This window comes from Nematolebias whitei, chromosome 16 (assembly GCF_014905685.2).
Source record: "Nematolebias whitei isolate Nwh7 chromosome 16, NemWhi1, whole genome shotgun sequence".
NCBI classification, from domain to species: Eukaryota; Metazoa; Chordata; class Actinopteri; order Cyprinodontiformes; family Rivulidae; genus Nematolebias; species Nematolebias whitei.
Window position 1 is genome coordinate 40,829,959 of NC_056513.1, and position 19,467 is coordinate 40,849,425.

Here is a 19,467-nt window from a genome sequence, read left to right on the forward strand (position 1 = left end):
TTCCTTTTCGGGTTGTGGAGGGTCACTGGTGTCCATGTCCAGCTATCACAGTGCGAGAGGTGGGGGACACCCTGGACAGGTCTCCAGTCCATCACAGGGACACATAGAGACAAATGAATACAATCAACCATTCATGCATTGAACATGCATCAGGATAATCAACCATTCACTCTCTCTCTCACACCTAGGGACAATTTAGAGTTACCATCAGTCTAACATGCATGTTTTTGGTCTGTGGGAGGAAACCAGAGTACCTGGAGAAAACCCACGCAACACGGAGAGAACATGCAAACTCCACCCAGAAAGGTCCCGGGCTGGGATTTGAACCAGCGACCTTGAGAGACAACAGCTCTACCAACTGATCCACCGTGCTGCCTAAATTGGTGCATCAGTTGTTTAAAAATTGAACAGTGTCTATAGTGAAATAAAATTCTAAATTCATGAAAATAATTAGACGACTTCCAAAATAAAAAGGCAAATACCTTTAACGACTAAATACTCTTATCTGGTGCTTTATTTAGAGTTATTTAACTTTTTTTTGTCCTTGTGTATCCAATCAATCCTAATAAATACAGTATATGAATCTCCTTTGTCACAGTTTTGGTTAGATAAAGGACACAGGTAAAAGTTAAAGTAAATGTAGATCCTGTTTGGCTGCAGTACAGAGGGATGTTTATCACAGGTAAAGTGGGTCTGATTATGGTGCTGAAAGTCAACTCTTTATCTCTGTTGTTTAGGTGATCTGTGAAAGTTAGGCAACAGAGCTAATAAAAACCTCCACTTACAACACAATGACTATTTGCTCTGATATGGTGAAACTCCACCAAGCAAAATGTTTGCATCGGTTTTTCAAACAAAGTTTAAAAGTTAAAACATTTCCATTTTGGGATGTAAAGTCAGTCAGTCATAGGCAGACTTTATTAAGCAGAGCTCCTGTGGTTAGTGTCATTGTTGCTCTGTGTGTGTTTTCAGGTTGTGGCGGTGGATCAGGACCCTGACGGTTTGAGCGCCACAGCTCAGATCAACATCACCGTCCTGGACTACAACGACAACAGCCCCCAGTTCCCGAGCATCCCTGACCCCCTGCAGATCACTGAGGGCGACTACTCAGAGGAAAACCCAGGAGAAATTTTCACCATCGTGCCCACAGACGCTGACATCGGCTCCAACGGAGAAGTCACACTCCTCCTCGCCTCCCCACACTCACTCTTCTGTTTCAGAGAGGTGAGGTACACCCACGGGTGTCAGCGGGTACCCTTCCCTCTGAAGGCAGCTAACAAGGAAACACAGCCAAAGAGATTTAATATAAATATTTAGGTTCAAAAGCTGCTGACAGCAAACAATAAAGGTAAATTTTCTTAGTGGGACATAAAGCCTGTGTCAGTCAGTGGTTTCCTTTTCATGGCCTGTATGGTCAGTGTTAAGCAACAACGCAGCAGCGAGTCATTTGTATGACTTTCTCATTGCTGATGGAGATTTTGAGATCATGTTCTGTTTCGCAGGATGGCACGTTGCTGGCTGTTGGTCCTCTGGATCGAGAGAGCAGAGAAACTTACGACCTGATCGTTAGAGCTTCAGACAAAGGCAGCCCGCAGAGACAGGTGAGAGAAAACCGCAGTCGTGTTTGATATGAATACAATGAGTTTTATCCCGGGTGTCTTTGATTTATGGAACTGATGGTTGAGTCGTGCCAGTGTGCATGAAAACAAAACAACCTTTGTTAACCCCAAAAGTCAAGAGCCTTTTCAGATGAAAGATGATGAAAAACAAACTGAACGGAAAAAGACTCTTTTGAATCTAACGTGATGTTTTCTAACTAAAAATATCTCGGGTGGCACTCACGATCCCTGTAGTGATACTTAGAAGAACTCGTGGTATCAGCTATCTACAAGGTACAAAACAAGAGATGTACCAAACATACACTGAACTATGATGTACGGTAAAGCTAAAAATCAGACAAAGAAAAGATTGGTGGTACAAGAAAATCACAATTTTTGTACCAATCTGAAACGAATTAAAGCAGAAATGCTTTGAGTAACATGTGGAAACTGAGGTGGACAATTAACTGACGTGTTGAGGACTACTTTTTCATACCAGTGAACAAAAGGTGCAAAACGGTGAGGAAATTTAATTCAAATTATCTCAGTCGTGTGAAGAAGATGAGCCAAGACCACAGAGTACGCAGGTCTGTTTTAGTTGTTTTAGTAGTGAATGCAAACATGTTCAACTGCATCCGTCCACCAGGATTAGATCTGTTCTCATCTCAGTGGTTCTCCCTACATCGGTCCAATGACAAACTCTTTAAAGTAGTGAGTCAAAGACTAGACACGGGCTGTCAATCAAGATTGTTCAAATGATAAAAGGGTTCATTGATCAAAGCATCTTTATGTTTGTGACTCTTCCTCAGGACCTAGTTCTTTGAGTATTTCTGTCATTACCACTAGACTCCCTCGCCCAAGGAAGGCTCAGAGGATGACCACAGCTCGGTGTGTGTCCTTTAGCCAGTTGGGTTGTTGAAGGGTCGAATTTACAATAAAAAAAAAACTTGTGAACAGGTACTACAGGATTTTGAAGTCTATTATAATGGTGGTACATGGGGAGCTCTTCTGTTGTGGTACTCATATGAAACATTTGTTCTAAAGGACATGGAGTAACATGTTGTTAACAAGAACCAATTCAGTTTCAATTCAGTGTATTTGTATAGCGCCAAATCACAACAGAAGTTATCTCAAGGGCACTGTACAAAAATATCACACATAAAAAAAGTCAATTAGTAAAACTTATCTAAGGAAGCAGCAGATTGCATTGAGTCTTCATTTCGTCACAGTCTCCCATCCTGAGCAAGCACAAAAGGAGAGGGTGGAAAGGAAAAACTCCATTTTAACAGGAAGAAACCTCCAGCAGAACCAGGCTCAGGATGAGCCATCTGCTTCGACCATCTGAGGTTTGACAGGAAGGAGAAACAGAATGGCAGGTCCATGTGTACTTTCTACAGGAGGAAAGACAAAATGGTAAATGGACTGTACTTATAGCACCTTTCTATCAAGACACTCAAAGCTCTTTACAACAGGGCGGCTGTGGCTGAGTGGTTAGAGCAGTCGTCCTCCAGTGCAAGAGTTGGGGGTTCAAATCCACCAGCAGTCACATGCTGAAGTGTCTCAGGGCAAGACACTGAACCCCTCGATGCCTCTGATGTGTGTCCCATCAGTGTCTGAATGTGATCTAAAGCACTGATTAGTCTCTTTAGAATGATTGTTCAATAATAATAATAATCATTTTATTTAAAAAACGCCTTTCATGACACCCAAGGACACTTTACAGTAAGAACAAAGATCATCAGGAATAAATTACATACAGAATATAAAATACATAAAGAATATAAAATGCGTAAAGAATATAAAATACATAGAGCAAAGTTAAGGATAAGCGAGTCTAAAGAGATGTGTTTTCAGAGCAGTCTTGAACAGAGAAAGAGAGGTGGTGTTTCTTAAGTCAGGGGGTAGAGAGTTCCAGAGATGAGGAGCAGAGCAGGTGAAGACCCTGCTCCCCGTGGTGGAGAGGCGGGCAGAGGGTACATGGAGGTGTAGTGAAGAGGAGGATCTGAGAGAGAGCGAGAGGGGATGGAGATGTGTAGGAGGTCAGATAGGTACGGAGGGGCAAGGTTGTGGATAGCTTTGAAAGTGAGAAGAAGAATTTTGAAGACGATGCGTGATTTAACCGGGAGCCAGTGGAGCTGCTGCAGGACTGGAGTGATGTGGTTATAGGAGGAGGTTTGAGTGATGACACGGGCAGCTGAGTTCTGGACCAGTTGCAGCTTCTGGAGAGATTTGTTGGGGAGGCCATAAAGAAGGGAGTTGCAGTAGTCAATCCGAGAAGTCACAAGACTGTGAACAAGGATGGCTGTGGAGCGGGGTGTGAGAAAAGGGCGGAGACGGTTAGGAGAGAGTGGTGTCGAGGATGACACCAAGACTCTTGACCTGAGGCGAGGGGGATAGCAGGGAGTTGTTAAGGGGGATGAGAAGATTTTCTGATTTTGAAAGAGAGTTTTTGGTACCGACAAGAATGATTTCTGTTTTGTTACTGTTTAGTTGTAAGAAGTTGTTAGAAAACCAGTGATTTAGCTCATTGAGACAGTCGGTGAGGATGGAGGGTAGGTGGGTGGAGTTTGGTTTTGTTGACAGGTAGAGCTGCGTGTCATCAGCATAACAGTGAAAATGGACATCAAATTTCGGAAGATGTGACCTAGAGGAAGGAGGTAAATGATGAAGAGGAGGGGTCCGAGGACAGAGCCTTGGGGAACACCCGTGGAGACGGGGGAAGACTGGGAACGAAATTATCTTTGTAGAGATCTAGTATAGAGCTGTATGAATGGGTCAATGAGGCACAGATTGTTTTAAAGAGCTTTGAGTATCTCGATAAGACTGTCACGAACCAGGGTTTTGGATTCAAAATAGCCAGACACAGGAGTGCAAAAACAAGTACAGTTTTTATTTATTATAGGCTGTGGGTGCAAAGTCAGGATCAGCTGAGTTGATAGTCTTCACATGCAGAAGGAGAGTGAGAGTCACCTGTCAAGTTTGCAGCGATGACATCATTGGTCCTGTGCAGAACAGCTGCAATAACGTGGTTTGAAGGGCAAATCCAATAACGGGGTCCGGTTGTCAGAGCAGGGGTCATGAACAGGAAGGCAAAGGTCCAGATACAAAATCCAAAAACGTAATCCAAGAGTTGTGGTCATAGACTGAAGAGGAGGTCGTTACCGTGATCAGAGAGCCAGAGCAGAACCAGATGAGGAGCAGGTGAAAACAGGAAATCCAGAAGGCAAGGTGTGAGGTTGAAAATCCAATAACAAGGCTTGAGAATCAGGGACCATGGGAGGTTTAATAATCTTGCCCCGAATGAGTGTGGGCATGGAGCTTAAGTAGTGGAGAGAACAGGTGAGAGGCATGAAGGTTGATTGCGGTGAATCAGCTGAGGGGGCGTGGTGACAGAGAAGTGACATGAGCAGATTGGGAGGCCAGCGGGGGCCGCTGATCATGACAAAGATAGAAAGGCTCTATATAAGTACAGTCCATTTAACACAGTCTGTGCCTTATTTACCCATTCAGACAGCACTCTACTAGATCTCTACAAAGACTAATCAGAGCTTTATCACATTCATACACTGATGGGACACACATCAGAGGCTATGAGGGGTTCAGTGTCTTGCCCAGGGACACTTCAACATGTGACTGCTGGTGGAATTGAACCCCCAACTCTTGCATAGGAGGATGACTGCTCTAACCACTCAGCCACAGATGCACAAAAACACATTAAGATAGAAATAATTACAAACAGGTGAGTAGAGGAAGTACAGACAGCAACAGAGTGAAGAAATGTGGTCAGTTTGTCCTCCAGCAGTCTAAGTCTATAGCAGCATAACTAAGGGACAGCTCAGGAAACCCAAGCCGACCCTAACTATAGGATTTATCAAAAAGGAAAGACTTAAGCTCAGTCTTAAAACTGGACAAGGTGTCAGCCTCACGACAGAATCTGGAAGTTGGTTCCACAAGAGAGGAGCCTGATAACTGAAGGATCTGCCTCCCATTCTGCTTTTGGAAACTCTAGGAACCACAAGTAAACCTGCAATCTGAGGACAAACCAGGACTTTGTCAAAGCAGCTCTTCAGCATCATGAACTACCAGTTATAAATAATTGATTTAATCAATTAAAACTGATTAAATGTCTTTTGTGAAAATAAATGACTCCGTCCAGAACGTCACCACCATCAGAGTGAACCTCATCGACGTTAATGACAACAGACCTGAGTTCAGCTCCAGCAGCTACGACAGCAGCATCCTGCTAAAAGACGCTGAGGAGGGGAAGCAGCTGTTGACGCTGAGCGCCACCGACCGAGACGTGGGGAACAACTCGCTCATCAGATACAGGTCAGGTCAACAGAACTGAGAACACCACCTGATCATGAACTCCGATCAGATAATCATCTCGTTTTCTTTTGGGACGTCATTTTCTGCCTGAGTTTGTAGCTGATCTTGCACTGGGTTTATTACTTTGTATCAAATGGGTTGAAGTATTCAAAATATATATTTGCTTTTGGCTCCTGTATAGTTTCTCTGGGGGACAGTCTCCATATGTGGCTTTAAACAGTGAGACTGGAGATGTGACGCTGACCTCAGACCTTGCAGATGTGACAGAAGACACCACACTGGTCCTGACAGCCGTGGCCACAGACCATGGCAGCCCCCCGCTCAACTCCACGGGTCAGTCGCATCATATTGTTTGTGCCCTCCTTCCTAAATAATCCACCATTTAGAACATAAACGCAGCATCTTTTACACTGGAAGTCATCAAATGACAGCAGTTGTGTTGCAGCTAATCAAAAGAATTATGGCCTAATAAGAGCTTGATAAATCATTTTGATTGATGTTGACATTGGCTCATTTTTTGTTACTAATAAAACATTAATTCTTCTGAAACAAATGGAAGTGTTGAAAAATGACACAAAGTTATTTTTTATCACAAAGGGTCTTTAAATAATGTGTTTGAACCTTCGTTTTTGTGATTTTTGTTACGTTTATTAACTAAAAACAAGTTCATTACAATCACAGGAAAATGAAAGTTTACTGTCTTTAGGATTGTATTTATCCAAAAATAAACAAAAAGATCTGGTTATTACCAGGTGCTAAAATTATTTCAATCTTAGTGAAGTGAAGAAAAGCCCAAGACAGATCCCATGCTGTTGTTCTTCATCAAACAGAAATAAAGCCAACGTGTGGAATAGTGGAACCTCATAAGCATAAAAGCAAACTTCATTTTTGAGTAATTATAACTTAAAATATAAATAGACATTTGATTCTTTAAAATTAAAAAAACAACAAACTTAAAATCGAGTCCCCTGAAAGGCCAAGTGGTCCAAATGTAATGTTCTCATCATTAGGATGCAGGGTCTGAAGAGGATGAAGACGCATCACATAGATGTGTCTGTGCAGGTCACATCATCAGTAATATTGGCAATTCCTTAACTCTCATGTTGCCAAAGTTTTCAGATCGCTGTTTCACAACGCATTTAAAGAATTTCTGAAATTCTTTTTTAGGTTTTTGGTTTTGTTGTGCCACCCTACAAAAACATTTGTGCAGGCGCCACTAACTCAGCAGCTTGTAGAACCACCTGTAGCATCAAAAACTCTCAGCGGCAGGACCATGTGGCACAGTGTCTCACATTCTTCTTTTTTGCATCATGACCCAGCTTGATCCAAGCTTCAGCTGTCAGACTTCACATTTGTCTCTAGAGCCCTTCAGCTCCGGGTTGTATGAGACTGACCCATGACCCTTCCCAGATTGAGCAGCAGCAACAGTTGCATCTCTGACATCAATGCTGATGTCTTTCCACCTTGGAATTGTGTTAACATACTTGTATGTTCCAAAGCAGCAAACTGACACAACTCCTGACAGAGTAATTATTATTGACATGGAGATTGTTGTTGTGTCGCCCTACAGCTCGTGTGGTGGTGAATCTGAGGGTCGCCAGTCTGGTGGAGGGCGTGGCCTTCCAAAGCTCCACCTACAACTTCAGCCTGTCCGAGAACGAGCCCAAGGGGGTGAGGGTGGGGACGGTCAGGGCCTCCTCGGGAAGCACGCTGTACTCTGTCTCCTACTTGCTGAAGACGCACACTGACCAGTTCTCCATCAGCAGCGACGGCACCATCCTAACCTTAGAACAGCTAGACAAGGAGCAGCAGGAGTGGTACATCCTGGACGTGGAAGCTGTGGACACACGGACACCCCCAACAACAGCCATAGCAATGGTATCAGCTCCTCACTGCTATTTATACCCCAAAACCATTGAAATAAACAAGTAAACCTTTGAAACGTATTTATTCTGAGCAGGCTCCCAGTCTTCCTGAAAACAAGACCATAAACACGACTTGTTTGGTGGTCAAAGTAATTCACAGACGTGTTACAGGAGCATGTGTGCCTCTCTCAGGTCAGAGTCCAGGTGGAGGATGTGAACGAGCCTCCGGAGTTTTCCTCAAAGGAATATGAAGCCTCAGTGTTCAGCATCGCCCCCTACAAGACTCCCGTCATCCAAGTCAAGGTAAACACGCCCAACTTCTATCAGTTTCCACTGGTTGGGGAATATCAGTGGCTCTGAGGACGGCTTGTATCTCCTCTGTGGTGTTTGATTACAGCAGCACCAGTTACTGTGTCAGTGATTAACAGTGTTGTGTACTTTGACCCGAAACCCAGTCAGCAGTTTGTTTTATGCTGCTTGGTCAATGCGTCAGTTTCTCTGCCAGAGTCGTTATAGAACAACACGCCCTGAAATGTTTTCCAGATCAGGGATAAGAGATTTAATACACAGCTTCAGTTCTGATGAGTCCTGTTGAAGGAAACATTCAGTAGATATTTACTTTGCTTTATTAAAAAAGAAGACAAACCACTTGGCCATGACTGCCTCAAATGAGTCAGCGAGGGAGAGGGGGGACTCCAGAAACCATCTGAGCACCATCAAACTGGTTGGCCCACCATGTGAAGGTGCTACTTATAAGACTGGGTTTGTTTCAGTTTTATCTCCTCGGACTGATGAAGTCTTTTGGATGAAAGATGAACTGTTTCAACAAAAAGAAACCGTGCAGAGGACCTGACTTCACTTTGTTGGAATATATGATGTTGTTTACCCAAAGAAAAATAAACAACAACAACAAATGGCATGATCTAATGAAGGGTCTGATCTGAGCGGTCATAACGCAGTGATCCAGTCCCGTGTTTGGATTTAAATTATTTCTGATCAACAACCTTCAGTTTATGTCTGAAAAGTCCATTTCCCAGTTTCTTTTGGCATCATTCTAGAATGATGAATTCATGAATACTAGAATTGCACCACTCGAAGTGGCTGCATGTTGGAACACCTCTGTTACTTTGTACTTTCAATCTGAGATTTTGCTTTTGGAAATTTTAATTCCTGTTTTCTGGATGTAAATCACATTTTTTTTTTGGATGATTGTTTCCTCTGGTATCGGATGCTGTGCAGCTGGAAGGATTTTTACAGAAACTTTTTTACTTTTGAACATTTGTTATGATGCGTAACCATGGCAACAAGGTGGGTTTTTTTTTACAACCAGGAGCAGCTGATTAATTTCTCAAAAGCTCAAATACCTCAACTACAGCCCCAAATCTCAAATGAGTTGAAAAGGAGGCTCCGTAGATACATTCCCACCTACCTGACGGCTGTGCTCGAGTGCCTGACCACTGAGATCCTAAGATCTCCTAAAAAATATCCTGGAACTGGCAAGAAAAGTGGCTCGTGACAGAAGAAGGCCTGGGATCGTTCCCCGGCACCTACAGTTGGCTGTCCGCAGCAACGAGGAGCTCGGCAGGCTGCTGGAAGGAGTGGCCATTGTTCTGGGAGGAGTTCTACCCGGCATTCGGACGGTCCTGCAGCCCGGGGGAACCGAGAGGCCAGCCAAGTCTGGGTGGACAGATCGGACAGCATCTGTGGCCAGTTTCTTCAGATCCAATGTGGGACGGACCTTTACAAGAGATCCTTCCTGCCTACAGCATCAGCATCTATAACATCTCACTGAAACTAGGATAATGAGTTACAACATTTAATTTCCCTTTGGAATTAAAAAGTCTTATTGAATTGAATTGAATTTTGAATCTCCTCTTGACAATATTTACCTCCATTTTTTATGCTTTAATAAGCCCAAACCAAACAAAGTGTCCCAACCTACAACCTGTCATGATGTTCCCATTGTCTGTAAAGCTAAGGTTCTGTTGTTGTGCTTCCTTGGATCTTCTCTAATCACTGCCACGAATGATCATGTTCAGCCTTTTATTGACAGTACCATCTTATTCCTTTTGACTATTAGCGGAGCTCAGAAAGTTGCGTGCTGTGCCTCTCTGCAGGCTTCAGACCCTGATGTTGGAGACAGCAGCCAGTTGGTCTACAGTCTGTCAGCTGATGGTTCTAATTTTGACGTGGATCCAGCCTCAGGTCTGGTGTACGTGGTGTCAGCAGGAGGTCTGAGTGGGGAAACGGTTAAGTTGGAGGTGAAGGCCACAGACTCCAGAAAGCTTCATGCAACAGCCACGGTGAAGGTGAGACTCTGAAACTGGACGAAGAGGTGGAAAATACATTTAGTTTTTGTCTTTTTAAATGGTTAAATGGGCAGAAAAAATATAATAATCTGAAATCACTGTTCAAGTGACAAAAACTAATTGAATCTTTTCTCTTGGGCTTCAGAGAAATGTCTTGACTAAAGTTCAGTGTGGAGAGCCGAGAGTGCCACATTTCACCAAACAAAACTCCTTAAAAATGTACAAAATTAGATTAAAATAAAAGGAAATAAATACACAAGAAATAAACTCACTTTGCAGTTTATTAGTTCAATCTGCCCGTTTCTTTGTGTTTTACAGTTTTTAAAATTTGTTCATTTAAATCTGTGGAAAATCAGTAAAGGTTGAATTTTGCCGCCTTCTTCTCCAGGTTGAGGTTAAGGGGGGTGCGAGCAGCAGCGACGTGACGATCATCTCTCTGAATCAGCCGGCTAACGTTGTGGAAAAGAAGATTCCAGATCTGGAGAAGTACATTTACTCGAACACAGAAAACTTTATATTTGCCTTTCAAACATGTTGCAGTTGGACAGTATACTTCTTTTCTCTCAGGTCTTTGCTCAAAGTTCTGGGCTGGACCGTGAACGTCATCCAAGTGTCCAGCTCAAACGAAGGACCCACCGACTCCCGAACGTTGAGGGGGTCCGTGAAGACTTTGGTCAGCTTTATTGCTCTTGATAAAGGTGAAGCTGTTCCTTCTGAGGAAGTCATAAAGTAAGTGTTTGACTCTTGAACATACGATTTATAAAATAATCGAAGTGACCACTCAGACTTTGAGGGCTTCTGTATGAGCTGACATGTGAAATATGTGATGGAGGTCTAGGTTTGGATTATTTTGTTGTTTTTCCCAGGAAACTGCAGAGCGAGTCAGCTGCTGTGAAGGCAGAGTTGGCTCTGGTATTTGGAGAAGGGCTTCATTTTGACATAGAGACACGACCTCAAAGCTCCACCATGAACCAGGCTGCAGTCATTGCTCTGGGCGTTTTGTTGGGCCTGAGCATCCTGGGACTGATTGTTTCTGTTGTCTTCATCATCAGGTGAGACTGATGCATTTCAGACTGGTTGAGTTTTTCTGGTCTTCTCTGTAACCCATGATGGCAAACAGTGGTAGTGGGAATCTTTAAATGGACTGTACTTATATAGCACCTTTCTATCTGATCAAGAAAGCTCTTTACAATCTGTGCCTCATTGACCCATTCATACAGCTCTATACTAGATCTCTACAAAGATAATTGAACAAATCATTCTAAAGAGACTAATCAGAGCTTTATCACATTCATTGGGGGAGTGGTGGCACAGAGGTTAGAGAAGGTGGGTCTGTGATCGGAAGATCGCTGGTTCAAGCCCCCGGTACCAACAACATCAAAAATATGGGTGGGGTAGGTGAAGCACCCACACCTGCCCCCACCCTCATTTGCCCCACTCTGGGCCAATGAGCAAGGCCCTTAACCCCCATCTGCTCCCTAAACAGGTCTCTCTTGAAAATGAGTTCTCGTGGCTCAATGAGACTACCTGGATAAATAAAGGGTAAAAAAAATACACCAATGGGACACACTTCGGAGGCAATGAGGGTGTTCAGTGTCTTGCCCAGGGACATTTCAGCATGTGACTGCTGGTGGAGTCAAACTCTCAACTCTTGCATAGGCAGACGACTCAGACCACTCAGCCACAGCCGCCCCTTTAGGCGCCTAATACGGTAATTGGATTAGGACTCAAAGGGCTTCAGTGTGATTATAAAATGATTTTGATATATCTTGGTGCATTCATAATCATAGTCTGTTTCAAACAAAATCCTGTTTTTCAGACCTAAAATAAACCAAAGTTTTGCTCCACACTACAGTATAAAACAGTTTTTAGTCAAAGATTTAGGGTGTCACGATTGTGGAGGCATTGGAGCCAGAAACACAGGCAGACACAAAGAGCTCGAGTAAAAGAGCACGTCTTTATTTGAGCAAAAAACAAAAAGCTGACGAGGCAGCAGAAATTACTAACTGAGCAGACGAGAGGAAACGTATGGCAAAACCAGGACGTGGCATAGAAACCAACGGAAACCTTGAACCATAGAAACCTTGGTTTCTATGGTTCAAGGTTTCTATGGTTCAAGGTTTCCTACGCCACCTGCTTGAATTCCACGTCACGCTGACTCTGGAGCATTGATGGACAAACTAAATGGGCAGGGACTAATGAGGACCAGTGACTGCAGTTGTGACAGGTGGAACAGGGTGCAGGTGTAGTATTTTCTAACAAAAAAGCTCAAATCCTGACATTTCAATCCCACTGTAGAGTGTAGGAATGGCTGTGTGGGTAGCTTTAACAGGATGATCATGTTCTGTCCTGACTCCAAAGAGTGCAACATAGTTGTTGTCTCAATAATTGTGAGAAAATTTCAGCTAATAGAAAGTTTTAGCTGCAGCCTCAGTGAATGTTTATGACCAGTGGGAAAGCTACATTTCGCACAGACAATTTTTGAAAATTTTGGTCTATTTTTGTGTACACAACTTAAAAAACAGCATTCTATGTAAATGGCAAGTGGACTAGGAATGCATGATATTATCAGCATGGTATCGGTATCGGCCGATATTAGCGATAAAGTTAAATATTGGACATCAGCCATTCCATCAAAATAACTCACCGATGTAAAAGGCACTGCTTTTGTATGACAGCCCAGTAACAAGGATGCCTGCAGCGCCAGCACAACGTTATGACGTCACGTGAGCCTACCTGATCTGATCACGGCAGGAGAGGAAGAAGTGAAAATGTTGGTGGTGTGGAAGTTTTTTAAAGTGTCAGAAACTGATAGCAGAACTGCTATTTCAACACCATGATCCCCCAAACCCTGATGGACAAAATACTCACACTAGGACTAAGCCCCTCCATTTGCAACTGGGTCCTAGACTTCTTAACAAACAGACCTCAGTCAGTGAGGATCCACAACTTCGCCTTCTCCACCATAACACTCAGCACTGGCTCCCCTCAGGGATGCGTGTTGAGCCCCCTCCTGTTCACTCAGCTCAGGTATGATTGTGCAGCTACCCATCCAGGCTGTCACATTATAAAGTTTGCAGATGATACAGAGGTGGTGGGATGCATCACAAACAATGATGAGTCCAGCTACAGGCAGGAGGTGGAACAGCTGGAGAGCTGGTGTAGGAAGAACAACCTTCACATCAATGTGAAGAAGACAAAGGACATGGTCGTGGACTTCAGATGAAACAAACACACCTACCCCCAACCCCCCCCAAAACATAAGAGGATCTGCGGTGAACGTGGTCTCCAGCTACAAGTACTTGGGTGTACACATGAACAACAACCTCAGCTGGAGCAACAACACCACCAGCCTGATGAAGAAAGCTCATCAGAGACTCTACTTCCTCAGGCAGCTGAGACGAGCTGGTCTGGGAAGCTCAGTCCTCACCTCCTTCTACAGGTGTGCAGTGGAGAGCATCCTGTGCTCGAGCATCAACGTGTGGCATGGAGGCTGCACAGCTGCAGAAAGAAAAGCTTTGCAGAGAGTGGTGAAGGCTGCACAGAAGATGTTGGAGTCAGTCTCCCCACCATCACAGACATCTACACCTCCAGATGTAGGAAGAGGACCACCTGCATCATGAAGGACCACACTCACCCAGCACACACACTTTTTGCCCCACTCCCCTGAGGAAGGAGGTTGAGGAGCATTAAGTGTAGAACCACTAGACTGAGGAACAGCTTCTACCCTGAAGCTGTTAGACTCATGAACATCTAACCAGAATAATCACTGTGAAAAATCACATCATGTTGCTGCTGATCTGTTTCATGTTGCTGCTGATCTGTTTCATGTTGCTGCTGATCTGTTTCATGTTGCTGTGTTCATTCATACTCATCTGCTCACACAGACTCATGTTCGTGCTGCTGTTTGGCGTATTGTTTTGGTACTACTAGTGCTTATTGTATTTTTAGTTAACATTTTTCTTGGTTCATATCTTAGATCTTATTACTGTTTTTCTTTTACATTTAAATACTTTTGTTGGATGTAACTGGGATCCTGTGTACACAATTTCGTTCCGCCACATGTACCACATGGGGTGTGATTAACAAATAAAGAACCTTGAATCCTTGAATACTATTTGCAATGACTGCTCAGCATCAGTGATGCGAGGAGGAGTGAAAACAAAGTCCTACAACACTTCAAACCCAATTAACCATATCAAAACCACTATTCCAACCAATATGAAGAGTTCATGGTGGCCACTGGCCAGAAAGGAAAGTGAGAGAGCGGTCAACCGCGGAGAAACAAAACCTCACCAGCAGTCCATTCTACAAGCTTTGGACAAGGCAAGGAAAAACACCCGAGGGCAAAAGGCATCACTCAGAAACTGATAGTGTACCATTTGTTGTTTGCTTAGCATATATTTTAGTACACATCTTAGATCCTTATTTACTATTCTTTTTATACTTTATATTTTGCTATTTTGGGGAGTAACTGAGACCTGTGTACATTATTGTGTTCCACCTTATGTACCACATGTTGGAAACGGCAATAAAGTTGACTTGAACTTTAAATGTTTAAATAAAAATGTGTGTCAGTTAGAGTTTAAGATGTATTGTTTGTGTTACATGAATAATATTTTAGATAGTGAAATAGCTTTTCTTTTTTCTTATTTTAAAATGTGCTTAAACTGCTTAATTTATGATCATTGGAGGGACCAGACAAAGTGCAGCCCACAGACCCCTATCACGAGTAAAATAAATGGAAACAATGTTCCCTCGCCTGGACGTGGGTCACTGGGGCCCACTCTGGATCCAGGCCTTGAGGTGGGGCACGCTGGCGAGCACCTGGTGGCCAGGCTTTTACCCATGGAGCCCGGCCGGGTACAGCCCGAAGAGGAGATGTGGGTCCCCATTCCCATGGGCTCACCACCTGTGGGAAGGGCCAAAGGGGTCGGGTGCAATGTGGGATGGGTGGTGGCCGAGGGCAGGGACTCTGGCAGTCTGATCCTCGGCTACAGAAGCTGGCTATTGGGACGTGGAATGTCACCTCTCTGGTGGGAAAGGGGCCTGAGCTGGTGTATGAGGTTAAGAGGTTCTGGCTAAAAATAGTCGGACTCACCTCGACGCATGGCTCTGGCTCTGGAACCAGTTTCCTTGAGAGGGGTTGGACACTATTCCACTCTGGAGTTGCCCCTGGCGAGAGAAGCCGAGCAGGAGTGGGCATACTTGTTGCCCCCCATCTTGGTGCCTGTATGTTGGGGTTCACCCCGGTGAACGAGAGGGTAGCCTCCCTCCACATGCGTGTGGGGGGATGGGTTCTGACTGTTGTTTGTGCTTATGCGCCAAACAGCAGCTCAGATAACCCACCCTTTTTGGAGTCCTTAGAGAGGTTACTGGAGAGTGTGCCTCCTGGGGGCTCCCTTGTTCTACTGGGGGGCTTCATCGCTCACATGGGCAATGACAGTGAGACCTGGAGGGGTGTGGTTGGGAGGAATGCCCCCCCCTGATCTGAACCAAAGTGGTGTTCTGTTGTTGGACTTCTGTGCTCGTCATGGATTGTCCATAACGAACACTATGTTCAGGCATAAGGGTGTCCATATGTGCTCTTGGCACCAGGACACCTTAGGCCACAGTTCGATGATCGACTTTGTTGTTGTCTCATCTGATCTGTGGCCACATGTCTTGGAAATTCGGGTGAAGAGAGGGGCGGAGCTGTCCACTAACCACTACCTGGTGGTGAGTCGGCTCGGATGGTGGGGGAGGATGCCGGTCAGACCTGGAAGACCCATACTTATTGTGAGGGTCTGCTGGGAACGTCTGGCAGAGTCTCCCGTGAGGCGGAGCTTTAACTCCCATCTCCAGGAGAGCTACGAACACGTTCCGGGGAAGGCGGGGGACATTGAGTCTGAGTGGGCCATGTTCCGTGCCTCTATTGTCGAGGCAGCTTATCGCAGCTGTGGCCACAAGGTTGTCGGTTCCTGTCGCGGCGGTAACCCTCGAACCCGATGGTGGACACTGGCGGTGAGGGATGCTATCAGGTTGAAGGAGTCCTATCGGGCCTATTTGGCCTGTGGGACCCTGGAAGTAGCTGATGGGTATCGGCAGTCCAAGCGGCATGCGGCTTGGGTGATCACTGAGGCTAAAACTTGGGCGTGGGAGAAGTTCGGAGAGGCCAAGGAGAATGACTTCCGTACGGCTTTGAGGTGATTCTGGTCCACCATCCGGAATCTCAGTTGGGAAAGCAGTATGCCACCAACACTATTTATAGTGGAGGTGGTGTGCTGCTGACCTCAACTCGGGATGTCGTGGGTCGGTGTGCAGAATACGTCGAAGACCTCTTCAATCCCACCGGCACGTCTTCAACTGAGGAAGTGGAGCCTGGGGACTTTGGGTTGGGCTCTCCAATCTCTGGTGCTGAGATCACTGAGGTGGTTAAAAAGCTCCTCGGTGGCAGGGCCCCAGGGGTGGATGAGATTCGCCCCAAGTTCCTTAAGGCTCTGGATGTTGTGGGGTTGTGTTGGCTTACACGACTCTGCAATATTGCGTGGACATCGGGGGCAGTTCCACTGGATTGGCAGATTGGGGTGGTGGTCTGCCTATTCAAAACAGGGGACCGTAGAGTGTATTCCAACTACAGGGGAATCACGCTATTAAGCCTCCCTGGTAAGGTCTCTTCAGGGGTTCTGGAGGGGAGGGTCCATCAGATAGTCGAACCTCGGATTCAGAAGGAGCTGTGCGGTTTTTGTCCTGGTCGTGGAGCACTGAACCAGCTCTACACCCTCAGCAGGGTCCTGGAGGGTGTATGGGAGTTTGCCCAACCAGTCTACATGTGCTTTGTGGACTTGGAGAAGGCATTTGACCGCGTCCCTTGGGGAGCACTGTGGGGAGCCCTGTGGGGAGTCCTGTGGGGAGCCCTGTGGGGAGTCCTGTGGGGAGCCCTGTGGGGAGCCCCGTGGGGGGTACTCCGGGAGTATGGGTACCAGGCCCTTTGATACGGGCTGTTAGGTCCCTGTACGACCGGTGTCAGAGCTTGGTCCGCATTGCCGACAGTAAGTTGGGCTTGTTCCCAGTGAGAGTTGGACTCCGCCAAGGTTGTCCTTTGTCACTGATTCTGTTTATAACTTTTATGGACAGAATTTCTAGGCGCAGCCAAGGTGTTGAGGGGATCCGTTTTGGTGGCCTTAGGATTGCATCTCTGTTTTTTGCTGATGATGTGGTCCTATTGGCTTCATCGTCGTGATCTAGAGCTTTCGCTGGAGCGGTTTGCAGCCAAGTGTGACACAGCCCGGATGAGGATCAGTTCCTCCAAGTCCGAGGCCATGGTGTTGAGCCAGAAAAGGGTAGAGTGTCCTCTCTGGGTTGGGGAGGAGGTCCTGCCCCAGGTGGAGGAGTTCAAATATCTCGGGGTCTTGTTCACAAATGAGGGAAAAATGGAGCGTGAGATCGATAGGCGGATAGGTGCAGCATCGGCAGTGAAGCAGGTGCTGTACAGGTCTGTTGTGGTGAAGAGAGAGCTCAGTCAAAAGACGAAGCTCTCCATTTACCAGTCAATCTACGTTCCTACCCTCATCTATGGTTTGGGTTGTGACCGAAAGAACAAGATCACGGATACAGGCGGCCAAAATGAGTTTTCTCCGCAGGGTGTCTGGGCTCTCCCTTAGAGATAGTGTGAGAAGCTCGGTCAACCGGGAGGGACTCAGAGTAGAGCCACTACTTCTCCATGTCAAGAGGAGCCAGTTGAGGTGGCTCGGGCATCTGGTTAGGATGCCTCCCGGACGCCTCCCTGGTGAGGTGTTCCAGACACGTCCCACTGGGAGAAGACCCAGAGGAAGACCCAGGACACGCTGGAGGGACTATGTTTATTGGCTGGCCTGGGAACGCCTTGAGATTCCCCCGGAAGAGCTGGCCCAAGTGGCTGGGGAGAAGGAAGTCTGTGCCTCCCTACTTAAGCTGCTACCCCTGCGACCCGACCCTGGATAAGAGGAAGAGAATGGATGGATGGATGGATGGATTGATGGATGGATGGATGGATGGATGGATGGATGGATGGATGGATGGATGGATGGATGGATGGATGGATGGATGGATGGATGGATGGATGGATGGATGGATGGATGGATGGATGGATGGATATTTTGGATAGTGAAATAGCTTTTCTTTTTTCTTATTTTAAAATGTGCTTAAACTGCTTAATTTATGATCATTGGAGAGCAGATTTGTTTTTTAACTGGTGGGAGTTATGTGAAAGAGTGGGACTGTCTCTCTCTTTTTCCTCAGACCTTTACTTTTCTTTAACTCACATGAATTTGAGCTTTTTGGTTTAAACGATGGCATTGTAATGGTAAGTTTTCTATATTTGCATTTATATAAAGCATTTCTTACTGAAGGTTATGATAGATGGTTTGGAGTGTCAAGCTAAGGCCTCATTCCTTCTGGAACCTACATCTACTAACAAGTGATATGTTTTTTACGTGTCAGGTTCAAGAAGAACAAGAAACATAGAGCTTCTGACAAAGAGAGCTTTAATTTGGACCAGCAGGCTGAAGATTACACGTAAGTCTTGTGAAATCCTTGTCAGAAGGTTATGTGAGAAACTCTTCTTTAAAACTAAGATGTTCTGTTGTGTTTCAGGAAATGGTCCAAGAAGAACTCTGAAACTTTTCTGCAGGTAACAACAAATATCTGAGGTCTCATTCCGAGCGTTGAGCAAGAAAAAGTCTAAACCTTTCTCTGATCGAGGATCTGTGTTACAGGGTCCTGCAGCACAGAGAAGAGACAACGAGACAGCTGAGCGAGACAAACGAGACATGGAGTGGACAATGAATGCAGACAGAGACAGTGTGAAGTTTTAGGAGCGCAGGAAGAGCAACGGTGATGAACGCTGTCAAGCTGTGTCGACAACCAGAACCATGATCCACCTTGGTCATTAGAATAATCATTCTAAAGAGACTAATCAGAGCTTTATCACATTCATACACTGATGAGACACATCAGAGGCAATGAGGGGTTCAGTGTCTTGCCCAGGGAAACTTCGGCATGTGACTGCTGGTGGAATTGAACCCCCATCTCTCGCATTGGAGGACGACTGCTCTAACTAGTCAGCCACAGCCGCCCATAAAAATAATAACTACACATTTATTTTGAGACACATTACTGATGTGTTCAGAGCACCTGGCAGTATTTTCTATACGCCTTTATACTTTGGCTTACTTATGCTCAGAGTTTTAACAACAGTTCTTTTTCCAATTCCTGATTATTGACTTTTTGACGATATTGACGACATCATCCAGTCAGATTTGTTTAATCTCAAACTTCTCCTAAATGCCGACAAAACCAAAGGGATGCTTTTTTCAAACAGGAAGTCGGTCCCAGCAGTTCTTCCTC

The 19,467-nt window shown here is 45.3% G+C and overlaps 1 protein-coding gene across 1 annotated transcript in view; it reads left to right on the forward strand.

The window, feature by feature from the left end:
- Positions 1-19,060, forward strand: part of LOC119422520 (cadherin-23) — a 40,436-nt gene extending 21,376 nt beyond the window's left edge. Inside the window, exons 16-28 of the mRNA XM_037689897.1 lie at positions 973-1,224; positions 1,503-1,601; positions 5,755-5,927; positions 6,109-6,260; positions 7,498-7,805; positions 7,985-8,095; positions 9,910-10,101; positions 10,490-10,587; positions 10,669-10,830; positions 10,968-11,153; positions 18,562-18,636; positions 18,715-18,751; positions 18,837-19,060. Coding sequence (XP_037545825.1) covers positions 973-1,224; positions 1,503-1,601; positions 5,755-5,927; positions 6,109-6,260; positions 7,498-7,805; positions 7,985-8,095; positions 9,910-10,101; positions 10,490-10,587; positions 10,669-10,830; positions 10,968-11,153; positions 18,562-18,636; positions 18,715-18,751; positions 18,837-18,935 — 1,944 coding nt within the window. The 3' untranslated portion in view covers positions 18,936-19,060. The remainder of the gene's footprint in view (positions 1-972; positions 1,225-1,502; positions 1,602-5,754; positions 5,928-6,108; positions 6,261-7,497; positions 7,806-7,984; positions 8,096-9,909; positions 10,102-10,489; positions 10,588-10,668; positions 10,831-10,967; positions 11,154-18,561; positions 18,637-18,714; positions 18,752-18,836) is intronic.
- Positions 19,061-19,467: the final 407 nt, after the last annotated feature.